At 38.2% G+C, this 19,826-nt stretch overlaps 1 protein-coding gene across 1 annotated transcript; it reads left to right on the forward strand.

The window, feature by feature from the left end:
* The first annotated feature begins 298 nt into the window (after positions 1 to 298).
* On the forward strand, positions 299 to 19,817 carry LOC127619200 (complement C1q-like protein 4). The gene is made up of 2 exons (XM_052092004.1): positions 299 to 844; positions 19,562 to 19,817. The coding sequence occupies exons 1-2, from the start codon at positions 305 to 307 to the stop codon at positions 19,739 to 19,741; spliced, it is 720 nt and encodes a 239-aa protein (XP_051947964.1). The 5' UTR covers positions 299 to 304; the 3' UTR covers positions 19,742 to 19,817.
* The last annotated feature ends 9 nt before the right edge of the window (positions 19,818 to 19,826 follow it).

Raw genomic sequence — 19,826 nt, forward strand, 5'->3', positions numbered from 1 at the left:
GTACCCTGTCCTTTTTGTTTGCTCCACACTCTTCTTGGTTTCCTTGTCTCATCACTAAATTTAACTATTATCCTACTCCCCACTGGCCCTATACTTCCTTAGACAGCTGTGGTGTGTTTTTGTGTGTGTGTGTGTGTGTACACAAACGCACAACTTCCATATTACATTTTTTTTTTCCGTGCAAACTCAACCGTTCACACTGGCAGGCACCATTACCACTAAAGGAGAGGAGGACTTTTTAACGCTTGCCGCCTCCCGGCTAAGCCGCCGCAAGCGTGTCATAGGAGCAGCCGTGGGTGTGGCCATGGTTCTGATTCTTCTGGTCGCCATCCCTTTACTGGTTCACAGCACTAAAGGAGGAGCTGGCAATGCAGGAAGCCATTATGAAATGTTAGGAAGTTGTCGGATGGTTTGTGACCCCTACACCACGTCTCATGGCCAGGAGCTAACGGCAGTTTCACCACAACCTCCTGATTTCCCAAACCGGAGGGGGAAATCTGGTTATCGGGGACCTCCAGGGATCCCAGGACCACCTGGTCCACGAGGACCACCAGGAGAGCCTGGAAAGCCAGGTCCACAAGGGCCCACAGGTCCTGGCCCTGGTGGTTACGGGCCATCATTCTACAGCCCTAAGATTGCCTTTTATGCTGGCCTGCGCAAGCAACATGAAGGCACTGATGTGCTCAAATTTGATGATGTGGTGACCAATGTTGGCAACTACTATGAGCCCAGCACTGGAAAGTTCACATGCCCTCTACCTGGCATCTACTTCTTCACATACCATGTCCTAATGAGAGGAGGAGATGGGACAAGCATGTGGGCAGACCTTAAGAAGAATGGACAGGTAAGAATTTGTCATTGTTTGTGCTTATAACAAGCTCCATTGCTCAGTTTATTGAGTTGGAGTGTCCCTTAAGTATATTTGGTGACATTTTTAAGAAGTTTTCCAACTGGAAGTTGAACTTCGTAATTGCTCTTGTATTGGAGCAGTTAAAGGTAGGCTATAGTTTAAAGGTGAAGTGTGTAATTTTTGCACCATTAGTTCCACCAAATGTAATTGCAAAAATAATGATCTGTTTTCAGACAGGTTTCCTGAACATTCCCCTTGTCTTCCATTGGTTTAAAAAACAGATAGACCCACTTCAGACACATGTGATTGGTTGAGACAATGTTGCTTTCTCAGTCTGGTCAGTATGCTCACAGATTTAGTGTTCAACATTTTTGGAGAAATGAATCTATGAATGTCTCTACATATTAAAGGATTAATTCACCCAAAAATGAAAATTCTCTGATCATTTACTCAACCTTATGCCATCCCAGATGTGTGACTTTCTTTCTTCTGCTGAACACAAACAAAGATTTTTAGAAGAATATTTCAGCTCTCTAGGTCAATACAATGCAAGTTAGTGGTGGCCAGAACTTTGAAGATCCAAAAAGCATATAAAGGCAGCATAAAAGTATCCCATATGACTCCAGTGGTTAAATCCATATCTTCAGACATAATATGATAGGTGTGGGTGAGAGACAGATCAATATTTAAGTTGTTTTTACTATAAATCCTCCTCCCTGCCAAGTAAGTGGTGATATATATGAAGAATCGCCAAAAACAAAAGAAGAAGAATGTGGAAGTGAGAGTGAAAGTGGAGATTGATAGTAAAAATTACTCAAAAAGTAATGTCATGGATATACAATTATAATTTTGCATTTGCAACTAAATGCAAATTATTTGTTGTTTTTACAAAAGCATGACTGATAAATGCAAAAGGTGACCAGGAAAATACCATAGGGAAAATCATGACACTAATGTCTGCTTGTCCAAGCTTTCACAGCTGATGCATCGTTGTATGTTGTGACAATTTAATAAACAAAATAAACAGCATATTTACATCTCAATCATCCTCTAAAGATGTGTCATACGACCCAGCAGACAGAGCTGGCGAGTGTGGTCTACTTCCAGTTTGCACATCTAATAAATAACGAAAGCTTGAAAAATGGACAGTTTTAACATTCAGTCTTTCTCTCCCTCGACACTAATTAAATACCAAAGGCAGGAAATGGGCAAGACATGAAAAAAAATTCTGTAGTGGTTTTATCAGACTGCATGATCTTTGTGGATCAAACTCTTGCACCATTTATTTGACAGACAACTTTATACTTTCATTAGCAGTTTTACCCAAACACATATATTTACTTGTCTTTCACTGTGCAATGAAAGCTTACTTTTATGTTGTTATGGAGATAAAAACTTATTGCATAGGACCACCTGTAAAAGTAATTAGAGTGAAAGCAAATTAAATTGGTTCTGTGATTGGTCCTGTCTGCCATGTAAAGTTTTATATTGTCATGCAAGTCTGCTTCCACTGTTAAATCATTCATAGGTCTAAGATTGAATCCCCTGCATGTCGTACGTGGCCCCTTATATTGTGTGTTCGTTGATTGCTCATTAATTATCTTTTCTGTCCACTCAATTATGCCCATTTCGAGCACATCAGGTGGCCCTACTTCACCATTCTGCAGCACCTGAAATGTAATAGAAAAATGTAGAGGTTAACTGCTCACAGTGGAGTGATGCACTAAATAATGATACTTTCCCAAGCACCTGAAATACAGTACAAGACAGTCACCACTTGTGATACTAATCTACATTTATGCACTTGGCAGATGCTTTTATTCAAAGTGACTTATAGTGCCTACATTTATACATACATAAGTATCATTTATTTTAGTGTGTGTGTTCCCTGGGAATATAACTCGTGTTGCTCTGCACTTTGGGTTGGTAGCGACATTCTGCCAGTACAGGCTACAGGAACTCCTCTGCCCTTATATATAAATTGTTCACGTACAGTATACGATTTTAAAGTGCTAATATGATGTTTATTTTTATAGCTACGCACTGAAAAGTAAAGAGCATGCAAAAGGATGCTACATTTTTCTGACAGATGCTGAGAGACTGGAATTCTCTGAAGTGTCATTTAAAAGCAAACAATAGTCCATTGGGATTGGGGGTGGGGTGTTTTTTGTAAAAGGTGATTTTTAAATCCTGACAAAAAGATGCTCAAACAGCCATATAGACTGAATATTATAAGACAGTTTCCCAGAAAACGTGTTCCCAGTAGTTCAAATGTTTTGGAGTGAAGAATCACTATAGTGGAATTTAAGCCAAGGCTATACTGCAACCCTCAAACTATTTACAGGTCACAGTTTTCCTGACCAACCACTGGGCACCGCCATGATGATTCTGATTGCCGCTAGACTGTTTTCTGATTCCTGTCAAAGAAGAAGTTATATAAAAAATACAAAAACGAGCGATCAAAATGGAGAACAGCAACCATTTTAAGTGTTAGTTTTCTTCAGGTGCTGGCTGTCATATCGACTTGAAAACGTTAAAGATAACAACGTAACTAAACTTGGGCCAAAGATTCATGTCAACGACCCACTTCTTAATATTTAAAAAGGCACTGTTAAAAGACGTCATCATGACACTGTAAAGTTTTGGTACAATAGAGCCAAATATCTGTCAATTTTCATTAGTTTTATACACTTAAAAGGATAGTTGAGTTCAACCAAAAATGAAAATTCTCTTATCATTAACTCACCCTAATGCCATCCCAAATGTGAAATGTCTTTCAACTCTGTAAGTTCTCAAAATTTTGAAGCTCAAAAGTATCTCATCAACAAGGCTTTTCCATCCACAAAACTGTCAAACACTGTTTTTTTGTTTTTGGCACCATTCTGAGTAAACTATAAAGACTGTTGTGCATGAAATTCTCAGGAGATCAGCAGTCACAGAAATACTCAAACCAGCCCGTCTGGCACCAACAATCATGCCATGGTCAAAATCACTGAAATCACATTTTCCCCATTCTGATGGTTGATGTGAACATTACCTGAAGCTCCTGACCTGTATCTGATTGATTTTCTGCATTACACTGCTGCCACAGGAATGGCTGATTATATAATCGCATGAATAAGTAGGTGTACAGGTGTTCTTAATAAAGTGCTCAGTGAGTGCATAAGAATTAGCAAAGTAATGTTTAGTGTAGTTTTAGATAGAATATATAAACATTCTGAAAGTATTTCATGTCAACTACCCAAGTATAAATAACTCACAGGAACTGAACTGAATGTAATTTTTACTCAGGAAACTGGTACAAAACAAGAAAATGGAAAAAATAAAAAGCACTCAAATGTATCATAATTCTATTTTTTATCATCTCGCTTCTTCTTGAAAATAAGTTTTGACACATCCTTTTTGTATTTTCATTGTAGAGGCCATGTTCAATATGGCACCCCAGTGGGCAGTCCACAGGCTGAATTGCATAAGTGAATTGAGACCGAGAGAAGGACGCAGATGTGCAGTGGTAGCATGACAGTTAACAGGATGGCAGAATTGTCCAAGATGGTTGACAGAAAGATCAAGGGAGGAAAGGAAGATAGATGGCTTAATAGAAAGCTGCAGACAATGTTCAGAGAGTCGAGGCTTCTGGGAGGCTTATGCACAGACCAGAGTGAATATAGGGCTATAGACATATGGAGAGCCACCAAACATGTCACGGCTTGACAGGTTAACAAGGTGTCTTAAAGATAATAAAAGACCGGATCCTGACATTAAAATTTGTTTGTTAATTATGACTGCCTATGAATGTTAGGGTGCTCATTAAGAGAAAAAGTATCCTAGGTATCCTCTAGAGTGTGGCATGCATGTTGCCGTACATGATTTCGGGCCCGTGTGACCATCTGGTAGATTATTGTCTGAGCTGTGGTTTTGACAGCAAATGAAAGCTGGTCTCTTGATACCTGTTGGTGCAGTTGCGATGGCCTTCTCATTGTCAGACCTCAGACAAGTGAGTCTTAAGTGCCCCAGGAGTGTTGTAAGCCGGTCGCTGTCAAATGCTTTGTGAGTTAGTGCACTTTGGCACGGTTTAAAATGATGTAGAGGGATAATCATGAAAAAGTCATAAGTAAGCACTATCTAAACTAAAGAATCTTTTGTATCTTTTGATACACCTTGCAGAAAAGACCAGTTAGACTAGCATGAATTTCCACACCGGTCTAGGCTACGTTTTGCTAGTTAATGCTAGTTTGATCAGCCTGATCTCATGAAAAAAAAGGGATCTAAATACAATTATTATATAATTATTTAATTTCAATACACATTTTACAATCATATTTAATCAAACTACATAATTATCACTGTAAGACATTATAGATATTACAGTTTAATTCTTTTTGTTTGTTAATGCATGATTTCCTGTAAAGCTGTTTTTTTTAATCAGACAAGGTTTTTAAGTTGAATATTAAATGGATGTTTCAATGCATAAAACATACCTCCCTAACCTAAAACTTTAATCTAAACCTAACCAATAATGTCTTAAAAGATAAATGAGAGATGAACAAAACAGACATCCTTAACCTTAACCAACACCTAGTCCTAACCGATGATGTTCATAAAGATAAATGAGAGGTGAACAAAACAGACATTCTTACCATTAACCTACACTTAAACCTAACTGATAGTGTTTTAAAAGCAAATTCGACATGAATAGCACATTTACTGAAGCAACCATGTCATATCATGGTTCACTTTAGTTTCGAGCGACAGTCTCCAAGTCCAAAATCCAGCACTCTATGAGGTGAGCTACAGCGCAAGTTAATCTCACTGGAATAAGTGTGTAAATGTAGGTGGTCTGTAACACAAGTGTTAAAATGTATAGTTTTTTAAATGACGCATTAGAGTGAAAGTGTCTTGCCTTCGTTCTTATGTGGAACACAAAAGAAGAAGTTAAGCAGAATGTTATCCCTAGTCACCATTCACTTCCGTTGAATGGAATAATGATGGAATGACAGAAGTTGGTGACAAGCTATGCTGATCTTTTCAGCAGAGAACTGTATTCACACCTTTTTAAGGGGCACCAATATATCGTAGATGGAATTTTGAGGAATGTTACAACAATTCATTTGTTCAGTAACAGATGGGAAGGATTAGTGATGTGATCGTTATAGTGCACTCTTCAATATTTAATGAGGTCATCATCATATTTCTTGTAATTAAATTGGTATATTGCCCATTTATGGAGACTCACGCTGATATGCTTCTCACGCTGTATCACAACAGCACCTGCTACAACTGGAGTAAATTACTTTGCAGGAAATGCACAGAGTTGATAATGCCATAATACACCACTGTCACTTTTCACCTGTCCAATCCCACCCTCAAAAATGCCCAAGGTCATCAAGGTCAGAGTTGTGCATCATTAAATAATAATTTATAATTGTTATGCTGTAGAAGTCAGACAACCTCTGATGTCTATTATGTTAACTGCATAAAGATCTATAAACATATGGAGAGATTTGTTAAAAGGATGTGAGGCTGATAACATTATTGTTGGTGCTTTTATTATGGCTTTTGAATAATGGCTTGTTTGACTTAATGCTATGTGAGCTAGAATCAAAATGTGCCACCAGGGTTGTATGTCTTCTCTGATTTAACAGCTGCATATCGTCTTCCTCATCATTAACTTGCCTTGTGCTGTTAATCTTTTAATTTATGGTCCCTCTGCACCACTGTATTCTTCCAAAACCCCAAGTCAGAGTCCTCTGTTCAAAGTAGACTAATCTACACTCCGTTCTCTCTGTTGCTTAATCGTTCCACCATTTATTTTTTCTTTCTTTTTCACCTGTCACACTCTCTTTTAATAGACCTCCAAAAGGTCGAGCTCTTTCACACAGTAGTGTTAAAAATGCCATTGCCTGTCTGTTAATGACCAGTACCTGCTCTAATAAATGTCTCCCATTGCACTGACATGCACATAATCCAGTAGAAATATAATGAGTGTCTCTGGTATTCTCTAATTGTAGTAATCCCTAATTGTTATGTCTCTAGTGTAAATGGTAGTCTCTAATTGCCAAATAGTTAAAAGGGAAATTTTACAGACTTATTCAGAATGAGTGAAGTGGAGAGTGGAGTTCTCATTAAAGGAATAGTTCACCTTAAATTAAAATTATGTTGTTATTTACTCACCAAATCCTGTTTGACATTCTTTTCATCTGTTGAACACAAAAAGATGTTAGGCAGAATCAATGGCAGCGTGAAGCATTTACCATGTGTTCATAAATCATGGTATAAATAATTAGGTGCGGGGTGGGGGTTGAACTACTTGTTTGATGGGGGGGGGGGGGGGTCTACACCCCTGTGCAGAATGTTAGTCCCGGTTGCCATTCAATTTATTGCATCTTCTTTCCATACAATTAAAGCGAATGGTGACTGAGACTAAAACTCTGCCTAACATCTCATTTTGTCTTCCACTGAGGAAAGAAATTCATTCATGGAACTTGAGTAAATGACTCAATGACACAATTATTATTTTTGGATGAACTATCCCTTAAAAAACCTCACTTGGGTAAGTTACTTTTAAAAGTAATCCACTTCAGATTATTAACTATTTCTCTAAAATTGTAATAAAATTACTTTACTGATTACTAAATAGAAAAAGTTATACTTCACATTACTAATTGCTTTACTTTTAAGTCGCTTTCTAAAATACTCGTCACAAACAGTTTTTTGTTTTTCCACTCAACAAATTCAAAATAATGCCTATTTTCTCCTTGTTTATTGTTGGACACCCTTCAGCTTTCACAGAAAAGCAAACAGAAATGCATTACACTACTTTTTTGCCTAAAAGTAATTAGATTACTGTAACTAATTACTTTGTAATCTGATTACACCCAACATTGCTTGTAAAATTTTTGATTGTTTTTATACAAGGATTGAAGACAAGATCATCAACGCAGGTTTTCATTTTATAAAATGCTAAGGCAGTACAGCATGCCAATTAAGCATCACACACCAAAGAAGTAAAACAAAAGTTATTCTCCCTTCGGGGAAGAATGGAGCTATTCAATAAATGTTAAAAAAAAAATTCTTCACCTTTCCCTCCCCTCGTATGTACCGTGTCCCTTAGGTATGTAAGTTTAAGAGCTGGTTTTCCATTGTCTGTGCTCTAAGAGGTCTGTATATCACAGAGAATGAATCCTGTCAGTTTTATTACCACTGGAGCATGGCACCACTGATACAAACAAGACTTCATATACCGCCTCACATATCCCCGTTCACACAAAATAGCCTCGCTTGATCAGTCTGTTATCCTAAACCCCCCTCCCATTTCCCCCTCTCCTTTTCTCCCTATACCCTTGTCTTTCTCCTAGTATGAGCCTCTTCTTATGTCTAAAATGCTACTGTAGCTGTGCCCCCCCCCCCATCCCACCCATCCTTTCTCTCCATTTATTGGTGCCACAACATATGAAAAGGCCTGGCAGAACAAGCCCCCAGCAGGCCCGAGGGTCCTTGGATGCAGCCAGCGCTGAGATCAATCCAGCATGCCGTTTTACAAGTAGTCGGCTCCCATGTCAATATCCATCTGAACTGCAGTCAGCAGGAATCCTAATGCCTCTCTCTGCCTTTCCCTCAATGACATGCTTTCATATCACTTATATTTGATAAATGTCAGGAAACATCTAACAAGCGCACTTTGCAGGAGATCGGCAAACCCTGGGTGTTCTTCAAGCTGTTCGGATACAATGTAACTGATCCCCAAAATACAAGACCAGAATCGATGGGAGGGAGGAGAGGTCTTAAATTCTCCATGCTGGATGTCTGCTAATTAAAGTGACCACTCATATTTTTGTATTGAATCTAGGAGTATTCCCGAGGGTTTGACTGCCCCTTTGCCCAGTTGGCCAAAATAATGAGGAGAATGACATATGTGATTTGTCGATAGTGAGAGAAGCCCAGACCATTATTGCCAGACAAAGGAATGATTTAAAATGTATATTGATCACTGCATTTTAACTAATTATATTGTGTATAATTAGTTATATTTGTGTTTTAATTTCTCATAAGTCATTGCAGTTCAAAAATGACTTCTGTAAATAAAACACATCATCATACACGGTTTGGCATTTAATAACGCATAACAAAATAGCAGTGTTCAGCTACTCAATAAACAGATTATTGATTGGGCCATTCTGATGATGACTGTGTTGTGATAATAGTATGTAGCTATTAGATCTGGATGTCAGGGATAGTATAGGAAGGGTTAGGGAGTAACGGAATACGTGTAATGGGAAAACGTATTTAAAATACAAAATATAAGTATATTCCACTTCAGTTACAATTGACATCATTGGTAATTAGAATACAGTAACATTCTAAATGTATTTTGATTACTGAAGAGATTACTTTGCATTTTATTGTCTTTTGTTTCATTTAATATTTAGTCCTTTCAGATGGAAAACATTTATACGTATAAATGATGTGATCCAAAGTGCATTTGAACAGTGGTGAAACACTTTCTTATGATGTGTTACATTTATACTTGCAGACAGAGAAGTACGTTTGAAGTAAGTTTGAAGCAGAAGAAATAGAAATAAACCTTGTATAAATTGTCAGCTTTACGCTAAACTAAAATGCTATTTCTAGCCATTTTACATGCATGTTACCAGGCACGATCATATTTATTTATCAAGAAAATTCACGTTGGATCTTAATTTCTTTTCATTGCATAAGATATTTCGGGTTTTCAGAGAATGGATTTTTAACATGTGTATTTGGTCTTACTGTACTGGCAGGTTGTATAGTCAAAACATGTGAAAAAATCTACCAGTGCTGAAAAAGTAATTTAGAATATTTAGAATACATTACTGACCTTGAGTAATCTAACGTTAAACATTACAAATTACATTTAACAGCATGTATTCTGTAATCTGTAGTGGAATACATTTCAAAAGTAACCCTCCCAACCCTGAGTCAGTTTTGTATGTGAGAGCTGAACAAGTGGTTTTACAGGGAACTGGCTACCAAAACAATTTTTAACTATTTGATTCTGACTGCAAAGTTACAAGCTAAAATGCTTCTCATATCATTCCTCAGACAAGAAATATATTTTTTCAGGTGCATTAATAGAGTAGATTTGTTTAAAAAAAAAATTAATTCCAGAAGTTCAGTCATCACAAATTTTGGCAACACTTTATGATCAGGTTCCATTTGTTAACATTAGTTAATGGATTAGGTATCATGAACAAACAATTAACAATATACCTTTTTTACTCTTTGTTAATGTTAGTTAATAAAAATACTATTATTCATAGGTAATAGTGCATTAACTTAAGTTAATCAATACAACTTTACAACTTTTGATTTTAAATATGTACTATATGTTGAATTATCATTAACTAAAATTAATAAATGCTTAATAAGTATTGTTCATTGTTAGTTCATGGTAACTAATGTTGTTATCTAATGTTAACAAATAGAACCTTATTGTAAAGTGTTACCCAATTTGTATACTCAATGTAAGAGTAAAATACACAGTTCATAAAAATGGATAGATATATTTTATTTTGATTGTTCATGTTAAAAATTACAAATACTGTATATGACACTGCCATATGTACTGTAGATCTGTGTTGATTAGAATCGGTATTACATTTACAGTGCATAAAACATTGACAGTGTTCACCTTTACAATATAGACATTATTGACCAGGCCATTCTGCAGATGACTGTATCATTATAATAGAGTGTGGCTATTTAAATCTGGATGTAAGAAATTGTGTAGCTATTTCTGTAGCTATTTGTGGAGTCTGTTATTTTTTGTGTGAAATATATTTGGAAAATAGAGGTTTCCCAAGGGCTGACAATCCAGCTTAACTTTTAAAGGATGTTCCTTGTTCAATGTAAGTTAAAGGGATAGTTCACCCAAAATGAAAATAATTTACTCACCTTCATGCCATCCCAGATGTGTTTGACTTTTTTCTTCTGCTGAACACAAACAGAGATGTTTAGAATAATATTTTAGTTCTGTAGGTCCTAACAATTAAAATTTTGAAGCTCCAAAAGGCACCTAAATGCAGCATAAAAGTAATCCATATTTCTCCTGTAACACCTGTGACTTTTGCCCTAGCGGCCACTAAAGGTCACTAGGAGTTAAGTGGCTTTTAGTTTGAAGTTTTGTGTTTACCTTCTTGTGTCTCTGTTCCTGGTTCCTGCCCTGATTGTTCCCAGCTGTATCTCATTTACCTTGTTTGCCCCAGTGTACATAATGTCCTTGTGTTTGTAGTCTTTGTCAGTTGTTACTCCTGTTAACCCTGGATGTAACATTTGTTCTGTTCCCAAGTTTTGTTTATGTTAAGTTTTTTCCTGTGCTTTTCAAGTTTTGTATCTGGACAGGTTTGTTATTAAATTTAAGTTGCATTTAGATCGTAGTCCCTTGACTTCTTCCTGCAATCGTTACAGTACAACTGACCATCACGACGGATCTAGCGGCTTTGTAACTTCTGTCTCTCAAACAGGGAGACTTAACCATCGAGCAGTATACTGAGCATTTCTGCAGTCTCACCCAGGATTTTAATTGGGGAGATATTTGTTTCAAGGACATCTACCGTTTTGGAGCTGGTGAAATCCTGCCTGCCTAGAGGCAAGTGTGAACTCTCATCATTAGAATTCATTGACTATGCTTTGAGGCTCACATTCTCCCCTTAGACTGTGGGGCATGGTAGAAACCCAGTGCTGCTGCCAGTGCCCACACCTGCTACGGTCCACAAGCCAGGGCCCATGCCTGCTGCGGTCAACGAGCTAGCGCCCATGCCTGCCATGGTCCATGAGCCAGAGGCGGCGCCTGAGGCCTCGACCGTCCCAGAGGCGGCGCCTGAGGCCTCGACCGTCCCAGAGGCGGCGCCTGAGGCCTCGACCGTCCCAGAGGCGGCGCCTGAGGCCTCGACCGTCCCAGAGGCTGTCCAGTCCCTCCAGTATTCCATGTTCGCCAGTGCCTGGTTCCCCAGTGCTATGTTTCTAAGTGCCTTGCTCCCTATTGGCCTTGCTCTCCGAGTCCCCAGCTGTTCTGAACTCTGAGCTCTCTAAATCCCTAGCAGCTCTGACCTCTGAGCTCTCCATGCCTTCCACGACTCTGCCCTCCGAGCCCTCCACGGCTCCTCCTCCTGCTGTTCTGCTTGATCTGTTCTGGTCTCCTAGCAGTCCACCTGATCAGACCTGGTCTCTATGGTCTTCTGGCCAACCGCATGATCTGCCCTGGCCTCCTTGGTCTCCGGGTTATCTGCCTGATCAGCCTTGTCTCCTTGGTCTCCGGACGTCTGCCTGATCTGATCTGCCCTGGCACGCTTTGTCTCAATGTTCACATCAGTCTTCGGACTCCCCGTTCGCTCCGACTGGGCCGACTGTTCAGTTTGCCATCCGGTGGTCTCTCAGGGTTCACTTGTTGGCCTTCAGCCCCTCTCGTTTCCCCTGTGTTTTCTTGGACTGCCAGTTCCATAATGTCTTGCTCCTCCCATGAACAATATTTTGGTATTATGTTTATGAGCACCAGGAGTCTTTCCTTAAAGGGGGGGCTATGTAACACCTGAGAATTTTGCCCTAGACATCAGTGGTTGCTAGGAGTTAAGTGGCTTTTAGTTTGAAGTTTTGTGTTTTCCTTCTTGTGTCTCTGTTCCTGGTTCCTGCCCTGATTGTTACCAGCTGTATCTCCTTTACCTTGTTTGCCTCAGTATATATAATGTTCTTGTGTTTGCGTAGTCTTTGTCAGTTGTTACTCCTGTTAACCCTTATGGATGTAATGTTTGTTCTGTTCCCAAAATTTGTTGGCGTAGTGACTTGCCTCAATTCGGGTGGCAGAGGACGAATCTCAGTTGCCTCTGCATCTGAGACAGTCAATCCACACATCTTATCACTTGGCTTGCTGAGACCTAGCACGTGTGGAAGCTCAAGCTATTCTCTGCGGTATCCACGCACAACTCACCACGTGCCCCACCGAGAGCGAGAATCCTATTATAGCGACCACGAGGAGGTTAACCCCATGTGATTCTACCCGCCCTAGTTACCTGGCCAATTGGTAGCTTAGGAAGCCTGACTGGATTCACTCAGCATGCCCTGGATTCAAACTTGTGACTCCAGGTGTGGTAGCCAGCGTCTTTACTGGCTGAGCTACCCAGGTTCCCTAGATCCTGCTCTCTTGACTTCTTCCTGCAATTGTTACATCTCCATTGGACAAATCCTTATCTTCAGAAGTGATATGATGAGTGTGGGTGAGAAACAGATCAATATTGAAGTCTTTTCTTCCCATGAATTCTCCTTCCTGCCAGTAGGTGGCGATATGCATGAAGAATGTGAATCGACGAAAACAAAAGAAGAAGAATGTGAAAGTGGAGATTGATACTAAAAAGGACCTAAATATTGATCACACCTATCATATTGCTTCTGAAGACATGGATTTAACTACATGAGTCTCATGGATTACTTTTATGCTGCTTTTATCTGCTTTTTGGACCTTCAAATTTCTGGCTAATATTCACTTGAATTGAAAGGACCAACAGAGCTGAGATATTCTTCTAAAATATTTGTGTTCTGTAGAAGAAAGGAAGTCATACACATCTTGGATGTCACGAGGGTCAGTAATTGATGAGAACATTTTTGTGTGAACTATCTCTTATCTTAATCAACAGCATTTTCTTTTTATAATGTCGATTACCACAAAAATGATTTCTTCTTCTACTTTGTTTATTAAAAATGTCTATTGTCACTTTCAATGGAAGTGAATGGGGCCAGTTCATAAATACTAAAATGCACTCTGTTTCAAAAGTATAGCTGCGAGAAGTAAACACTGTACGTGTTATTGTGATTTTGATATCATAAAATCAGGGATTTACTGACGTTACAGCAGTTACCATATTACTGGGTTTACCAGTTATGTCATCATACAAGGAAGCAGGGCCGGCGCTACCTATAGGCGAACTAGGCAGTTGCCTAGGGCCTCGGCCTTGGAGGCGGGGCCTCCAAAATATACACAAGCTTATCCACCAATCAAGAGCAGCAAAATACTATGCTGTTTGTCCATTGGATATAACAATTGTCATTCACCTGTAGTTAAACCAATTAATATCACCGTTTACATGCGAGTCACTCCCAACCTCTGAATTTATGAATGAAGAAATTGTAGATGAATAAAATCCAACTTTTCTGCAAATTTATCTGATGGCGCCGAAGTGAACTCATCCTTCAGGGGCTGCTAAGCGTAAGGCTAAGCAGGCACGCAAAGAAAGTGCAGCTCGTGATTCAGGTATCATCTATTTTTGAGTGATTGTAATGTATTGTAAAAAATAAACTGATTCTAACGATCAGCGTCATTTTGAGATAGATCATTTGACAGTTATTTCAAGTTCAAAAGAGCACGAGCACCGTTGATGGACTGAATTCACTTCTGACACTTTGAATCCGAGCGTATGTAGCTACAATCGATTTCCAGCCCTAGTCAGGAGCTGACTCGCAAAACACTACAGAAAAAGTCAAGTTTGTCAGTCAAAGAGCAAACGCACTATACTAAAGCATTGTTTATTATGTTTTAAAACATTCTGTATATCTTCTAAAATGCAGATGTTTAGCCTACATTAACTGCTCTAGTCTATCATAATAGACTATAGACCATAATAGACTTCATTTTTTTCGTTTTCCAATCATAAATACTTTTGCAATATTTATTTATTATTGCAATCTTAAGCATATGAATAAGCACACAATTACAGTTGACGAAATTAACTTGTCTTTTCACTTCCACTAGCAGCTGATTTGTGTATCATAAGGTATTTCTCTACAATGCATACCTAATATGACTATATTTAGTCTATCAAAAACAAAACTGTTCATTATCCCAAATAGTGGGTTAGTGTGTTACCATAAATAAATTACTGAACAAATTACTGCAAAAAACGTCCTGACTGCTAAAAAAAAAAGATGACTTTTCAGATGAATTGTTTTTTGTTTACCTTAATTAAAGTTACATTAATATGCACATTGAAGTAAAAATATAAAAATACTGATAACAGGTTTTGTATAAATAAAATGGTTAGGAATCATATTTGTTTTCAAGTCTTTTTTATTAAATGATGTTTAATTAACAAAGTTCGGGAGGAGCATATTCAGATAATCAACGAGATAAGAGGTATATATACTGCAGACCTCTGTTCATTGACAGTTTATCAGCATCCCTCCACTGCCCCCATCTCCTCACTTTGATTTTTAATAATCTCTTATTGGATGTAAACAACACAATCCAAAATACAATGCAATCCAGTGTAATACTGTGTAAATCCGGCCAAAATTCAGAGCCTGGAGCCCTCCCCTGGACAGCATGCCAAATACGCATAATCTTTACTCTATTTAATTTGATGTAAGTGTGAACTCGTGAATTCTGAAAGGTGGAGGGGAGGAGGGCATGGCGGGGGGCCTCTAACATACATTTTGCCTAGGGCCTCCAAATGTCTAGAACCGGCCCTGCAACGAAGTTGTAATATTTTATATAACATGACACATGGTTAATAAGAAATGTTATCACATGTAAAAATGAAAGTCATATAAATGGGTATAATGTTTATGTCTTGTGGTTATACTTTTGTAACATTATGTTTTAACGTTTATGGATTGACCCTATTCAGTTCCATTCTAGTGTAACCAAAATGTTTGCATTTTTGTAAAATAAGCTGGGGATGAGTATAATTATTTGTTGGTGGTAATCATCATATTGCCACAAATGCTTTTGATGAGCTTAACTTGTATTGAAGCTGGAACATTCCTTTAACCGTTTGTTACTTGTTTCTATCTTCAGGTGAAAATATACAGTCCCCAGCTTTGTTTCTTATTTTTGTGCTGCTAGATGTGTAATTGTTACACATTTTATATACGCTGGTCAGCCACAACATTAAAACCACTGACAGGTGAAGTGAATAACATTTATTATCTTGTTACAATGGCACCTGTCAAGGGGCGGGATATATTAGACAGTGAACAATCAGTTCTTGAATTTCCTGTGTTGGAAGCAGGAAAAATGGGCAAGGGTAAGAATCTGAGCGACTTTGACAAGGGCCAAATTGTGATGGCTAGAGGACTGGGTCTGAACATCTACAAAACTGCAGGTCTTGTGGGGTGTTCCTGGTATGCAGTGGTTAGTACCTACCAAAAGTGGTCCAAGGAAGGACAACCGGTGAACCGGCGACAGGGTAATGGGCGCTCAAGCTCATTGATGCGCGTGGGGAGTGAATGCTAGCCCGTCTGGTCCGATCCCACAGATGAGCTTCTGTAATACAAATTGCTGAAAAACTAAATGCTGGATAGGTGTCAGCACACACAGTGCATTGCAGCTTACTGTGTATAGAGCTGCGTAGCCGCAGACCGGTTAGAGTGCCCATGCTGACCCCTGGCCGCTGCCGAAAGTGCCTACAATTGGCATGTGAGTGTCAGAACTGGACCATTGACCAATAGCCTGGTTTGCTGAATCACGTTTTCTTTTAGATCATGTGGATGGCCGGGTGTGTGTGCGTCGTTTACCTGGGGAAGAGATGGCAGCAGGATGCACTATAGGAAGAAGGCAGGCCGGCGGAGGCAGTGAGATCCTCTGGGCAATGTTCTGCTGTGAAACCTTGGGTCCAGTCATTCATGTGGATGTTACTTTGACAGATATTACCTACCTAAAAAGTGTTGTAAACCCTGTACACCCCTTCATGGCAATGGTATTCCCTGTTGGCAGTGGCCTCAATACACCCTGCCACACTGCAAAACATTTTCAGGAATGGTTTGAGGAACATGAAAAATAGTTCAAGGTGTTGACTTGGCCTCCAAATTCATATTCGTTTTTCTCAACAATCAAACAAAATAAATGCAGTGCTGTTGTTAGTTACTTGGAGCACTTCTTTTTGTTGCCAATGTCAGACAATTTTGTGGTATTTATGGTGAAGTAATTTATGTTGAATTCTTGACTAAAATTCAAGGCTATTCATCGTATTGTATCTTACCATGAAATTTGTGTATTGTTACATGCTTTATATATATATATATATATATATATATATATATATATATACACACACATAGTTCATGAAAAAATTATAATATATATATATTTATTAATGTTTTTTTCATATTACAAATTACAAATATGTAGCACAGCTATGCAAAATCAAGTTAGAACAGATATATTTTTCCTTCAATGCTACTACATTGGAAAACCTTCCTAACACCAATATACATATTGGTATTCAATAACGCAAATCTCAATGATGGTAGTCACCACTCAAGATGTGCAGATGTTGATAGTTTTGTGATGATAAGAGAGTAGGGTTATTAGATTATGGATATGGAAGGGAGTCTATCTTTGTCAGAGGTCGGTGTGTTTTATGTGGGTTGTGGTTGGCTGGAATGTTTCTTAAGGGAATAACACAGCCAATAAAACAAGGCATTTGAGGTAGTAAAGGCATCCTGTATATGGATGTTTACTATAAATATTTTATTGATTTTAGAATAGACTATAGGAAGAATTGCTCAGTGTGTCTTGCAAACCTGACAGAGATTAAGTGGCTATAACATGGCTGAGCAAAATGCCAGACAATCAATGTCTGTCACCTGACACCTGTCTGCCTGTAGACTACTCTTTTTTCTTTTTTTTTTAGATTACTTGAGCATAAATAAGCTACAAAATGGTGAGCTAAAATGATAGACAATAAAATAGCAAATAACTTTTATCATATCTGGCATGTAATAGTCTATACTTTCTGATTGGATGTACAGTATGAAACTATTGTGCACTATAGGGGAGATGGGGAACTTGTCATAATGGCTTTATCTCAGTAATGATTAGGTTTTAAGTCAAATGTCCAATTACACAATTGCTTTTTTCTCTAGCAGTGATTTTTGTATGTTGGTTTTAAACACCTAGTTCAAATCTTTTTTAAATTTCAAAAATTGCCTTTTAAAATTGCACTGCCAAACAAACATTCCAATATCATATTTTATGTATGCTGTTAGGTATACAACTGAACACAATAAAACCACACTGCCCTACAGTCCGGCAAGAGAAAACTATAATGAAGGTAGATTTTAAAGGTTGCTCTGTGTACTTGGTACAAGTTTATTAGAGAAATGTCAGATCAGGGCAAGTTGTCAAGTGTTTTAAATGTTATACATTTATTAATTACAATATTTTGCAGTTTCATGATTGTTTACTGTTTAAATTTGGCAGAAAGTCAGCTGTGTCATTGCAGGTTCCATTGTGACAACACACCCCATATAGTGTCACAATATGTCCTGAAATTGGCAACATATATTCAATGAATGGGATTATTTTCCTGTGCAATAAAGGCAAAAATGTTCAACAGCTTTTTGCAGCCAAGACTTTAAGATATGTGCCTATACAGAATATGACTCTCAAAAATAAACCTACCTTGAGAAATATTCACTGAAGTTAAATATGTGACAACTAGCCCCAGTCTCTTCTATTTTATGTTTGTTTTATCAAAGCGTTCATTAGCTTCTTAATTGCATCTCTATTCAGGAATGTTCATCAGCTTGACCACATGACTAAGCTCAATTTAAAATGTTGACAAACAAGTTTCAGATCCACTGCTGGTAGTCAATACAGCTGACGTCTCAAGCAGAATTTAAATGAGTCCATGTCACCAGAAAACAGTCTCATCGCGTTTTGCATGCGATTAAATTCAGCCGGTCAATATGGAGAAGGGATATAGTGTACAGTGTTAGCATCCCCAATTTCGAGCTTTATAGTACTAGTTTGAGTAACATAGCTGCTAAAAGATGCTACAGAAGATAAAAAGGAGAGAGTATAACTGTTTTCTCAATTGGGGTGGAGGTCAGCCACCATCCATTTAATTGACCAACCCTTGTCAGAGCATCACTCTATTATGATGCCACTCCATTACCATAGAGATGAGGGCACAAGGCCTAGATCTTTATAGTGAATCCAAATACATCAAAATGCAAACTTATTTTGTATTTTTTATATATGATCATGGAAACACCACTGAAGAACTCAGTTTCTGCTAATTTATATAAAGTTTCAGAATCGTCTGTGTTATTATCACATCGAAAGAACAAAAAAAACACAGTTTTGCCATGGTGTATTTTGGTAACTACGGTAAAAAAATGGTTTCCTTATTGCAATCAGGGCTGTTTCTTAGCAAAAGGTGGCCTTAGGCAAATTCCTCATTTTGAGGCATCCCAACAATTCCAAAAATCAAAAGAAAGAAATTGTTTGTTTAATGAAAATTAGGCCTTTTTTTTTTTTAACAAAAATATTTTCCCAATGTAAAAAAAACAGCCTTAATTTTCCTTAATAAAAATTATAATTTTAATATTTTGATAAATGAATATGAGGCCTAATTTGGACCAATACTCAATTCTGCAATGGGAAACAACTTCATATTTGTCATGAAAATAATGTCACGATGTAAAGAAATTTTCCTAAAAACTGGGTTAATTTTCTTTATGCAAATAAATGTATGCAAAAAAAAAAAATATCTTTTAATTTTGGGATGCAGTTGTGACCTGGACATGTTCACCCTATGCTCCTTCCTTTACACTGGAATGTTGTGAATACACACAGTGTTTTGCAATACAGCGTTTTGTGATTGCCCCTTGTGAGGGACAACTGAGGTGAGCAGCTCTCTGTCCTTCCTGTAACCGTGGCTTCATTTCTCCTTTGTGTGACAGGTGAGGGCCAGTGCTATCGCCCAAGATGCCGATCAGAATTATGACTATGCGTCCAACAGTGTGATCCTGCATTTAGACGTAGGAGACGAGGTGTGTGTGCAACTGGATGGAGGGAAAGTCCATGGAGGAAACACCAACAAATACAGCACATTCTCTGGCTTCCTCATCTACGCTGACTGACCTGCCCAGTTTCTCCATAATGCAGCTCTATGCACGCACACTGAGATGTACTGTGTATAAAGACACACACATACAAATACATACA

This window comes from Xyrauchen texanus, chromosome 25 (assembly GCF_025860055.1).
Source record: "Xyrauchen texanus isolate HMW12.3.18 chromosome 25, RBS_HiC_50CHRs, whole genome shotgun sequence".
Taxonomy (NCBI): domain Eukaryota; kingdom Metazoa; phylum Chordata; class Actinopteri; order Cypriniformes; family Catostomidae; genus Xyrauchen; species Xyrauchen texanus.

Coding starts and splice junctions, on each gene's coding strand:
- LOC127619200 (XM_052092004.1), top strand. CDS start 305: ATGGTTCTGATTCTTCTGGTCGCCATCCCTTTACTGGTTCACAGCACT. Junction 845..19,561: donor ACCTTAAGAAGAATGGACAG/GTAAGAATTTGT, acceptor TTTGTGTGACAG/GTGAGGGCCAGTGCTATCGC.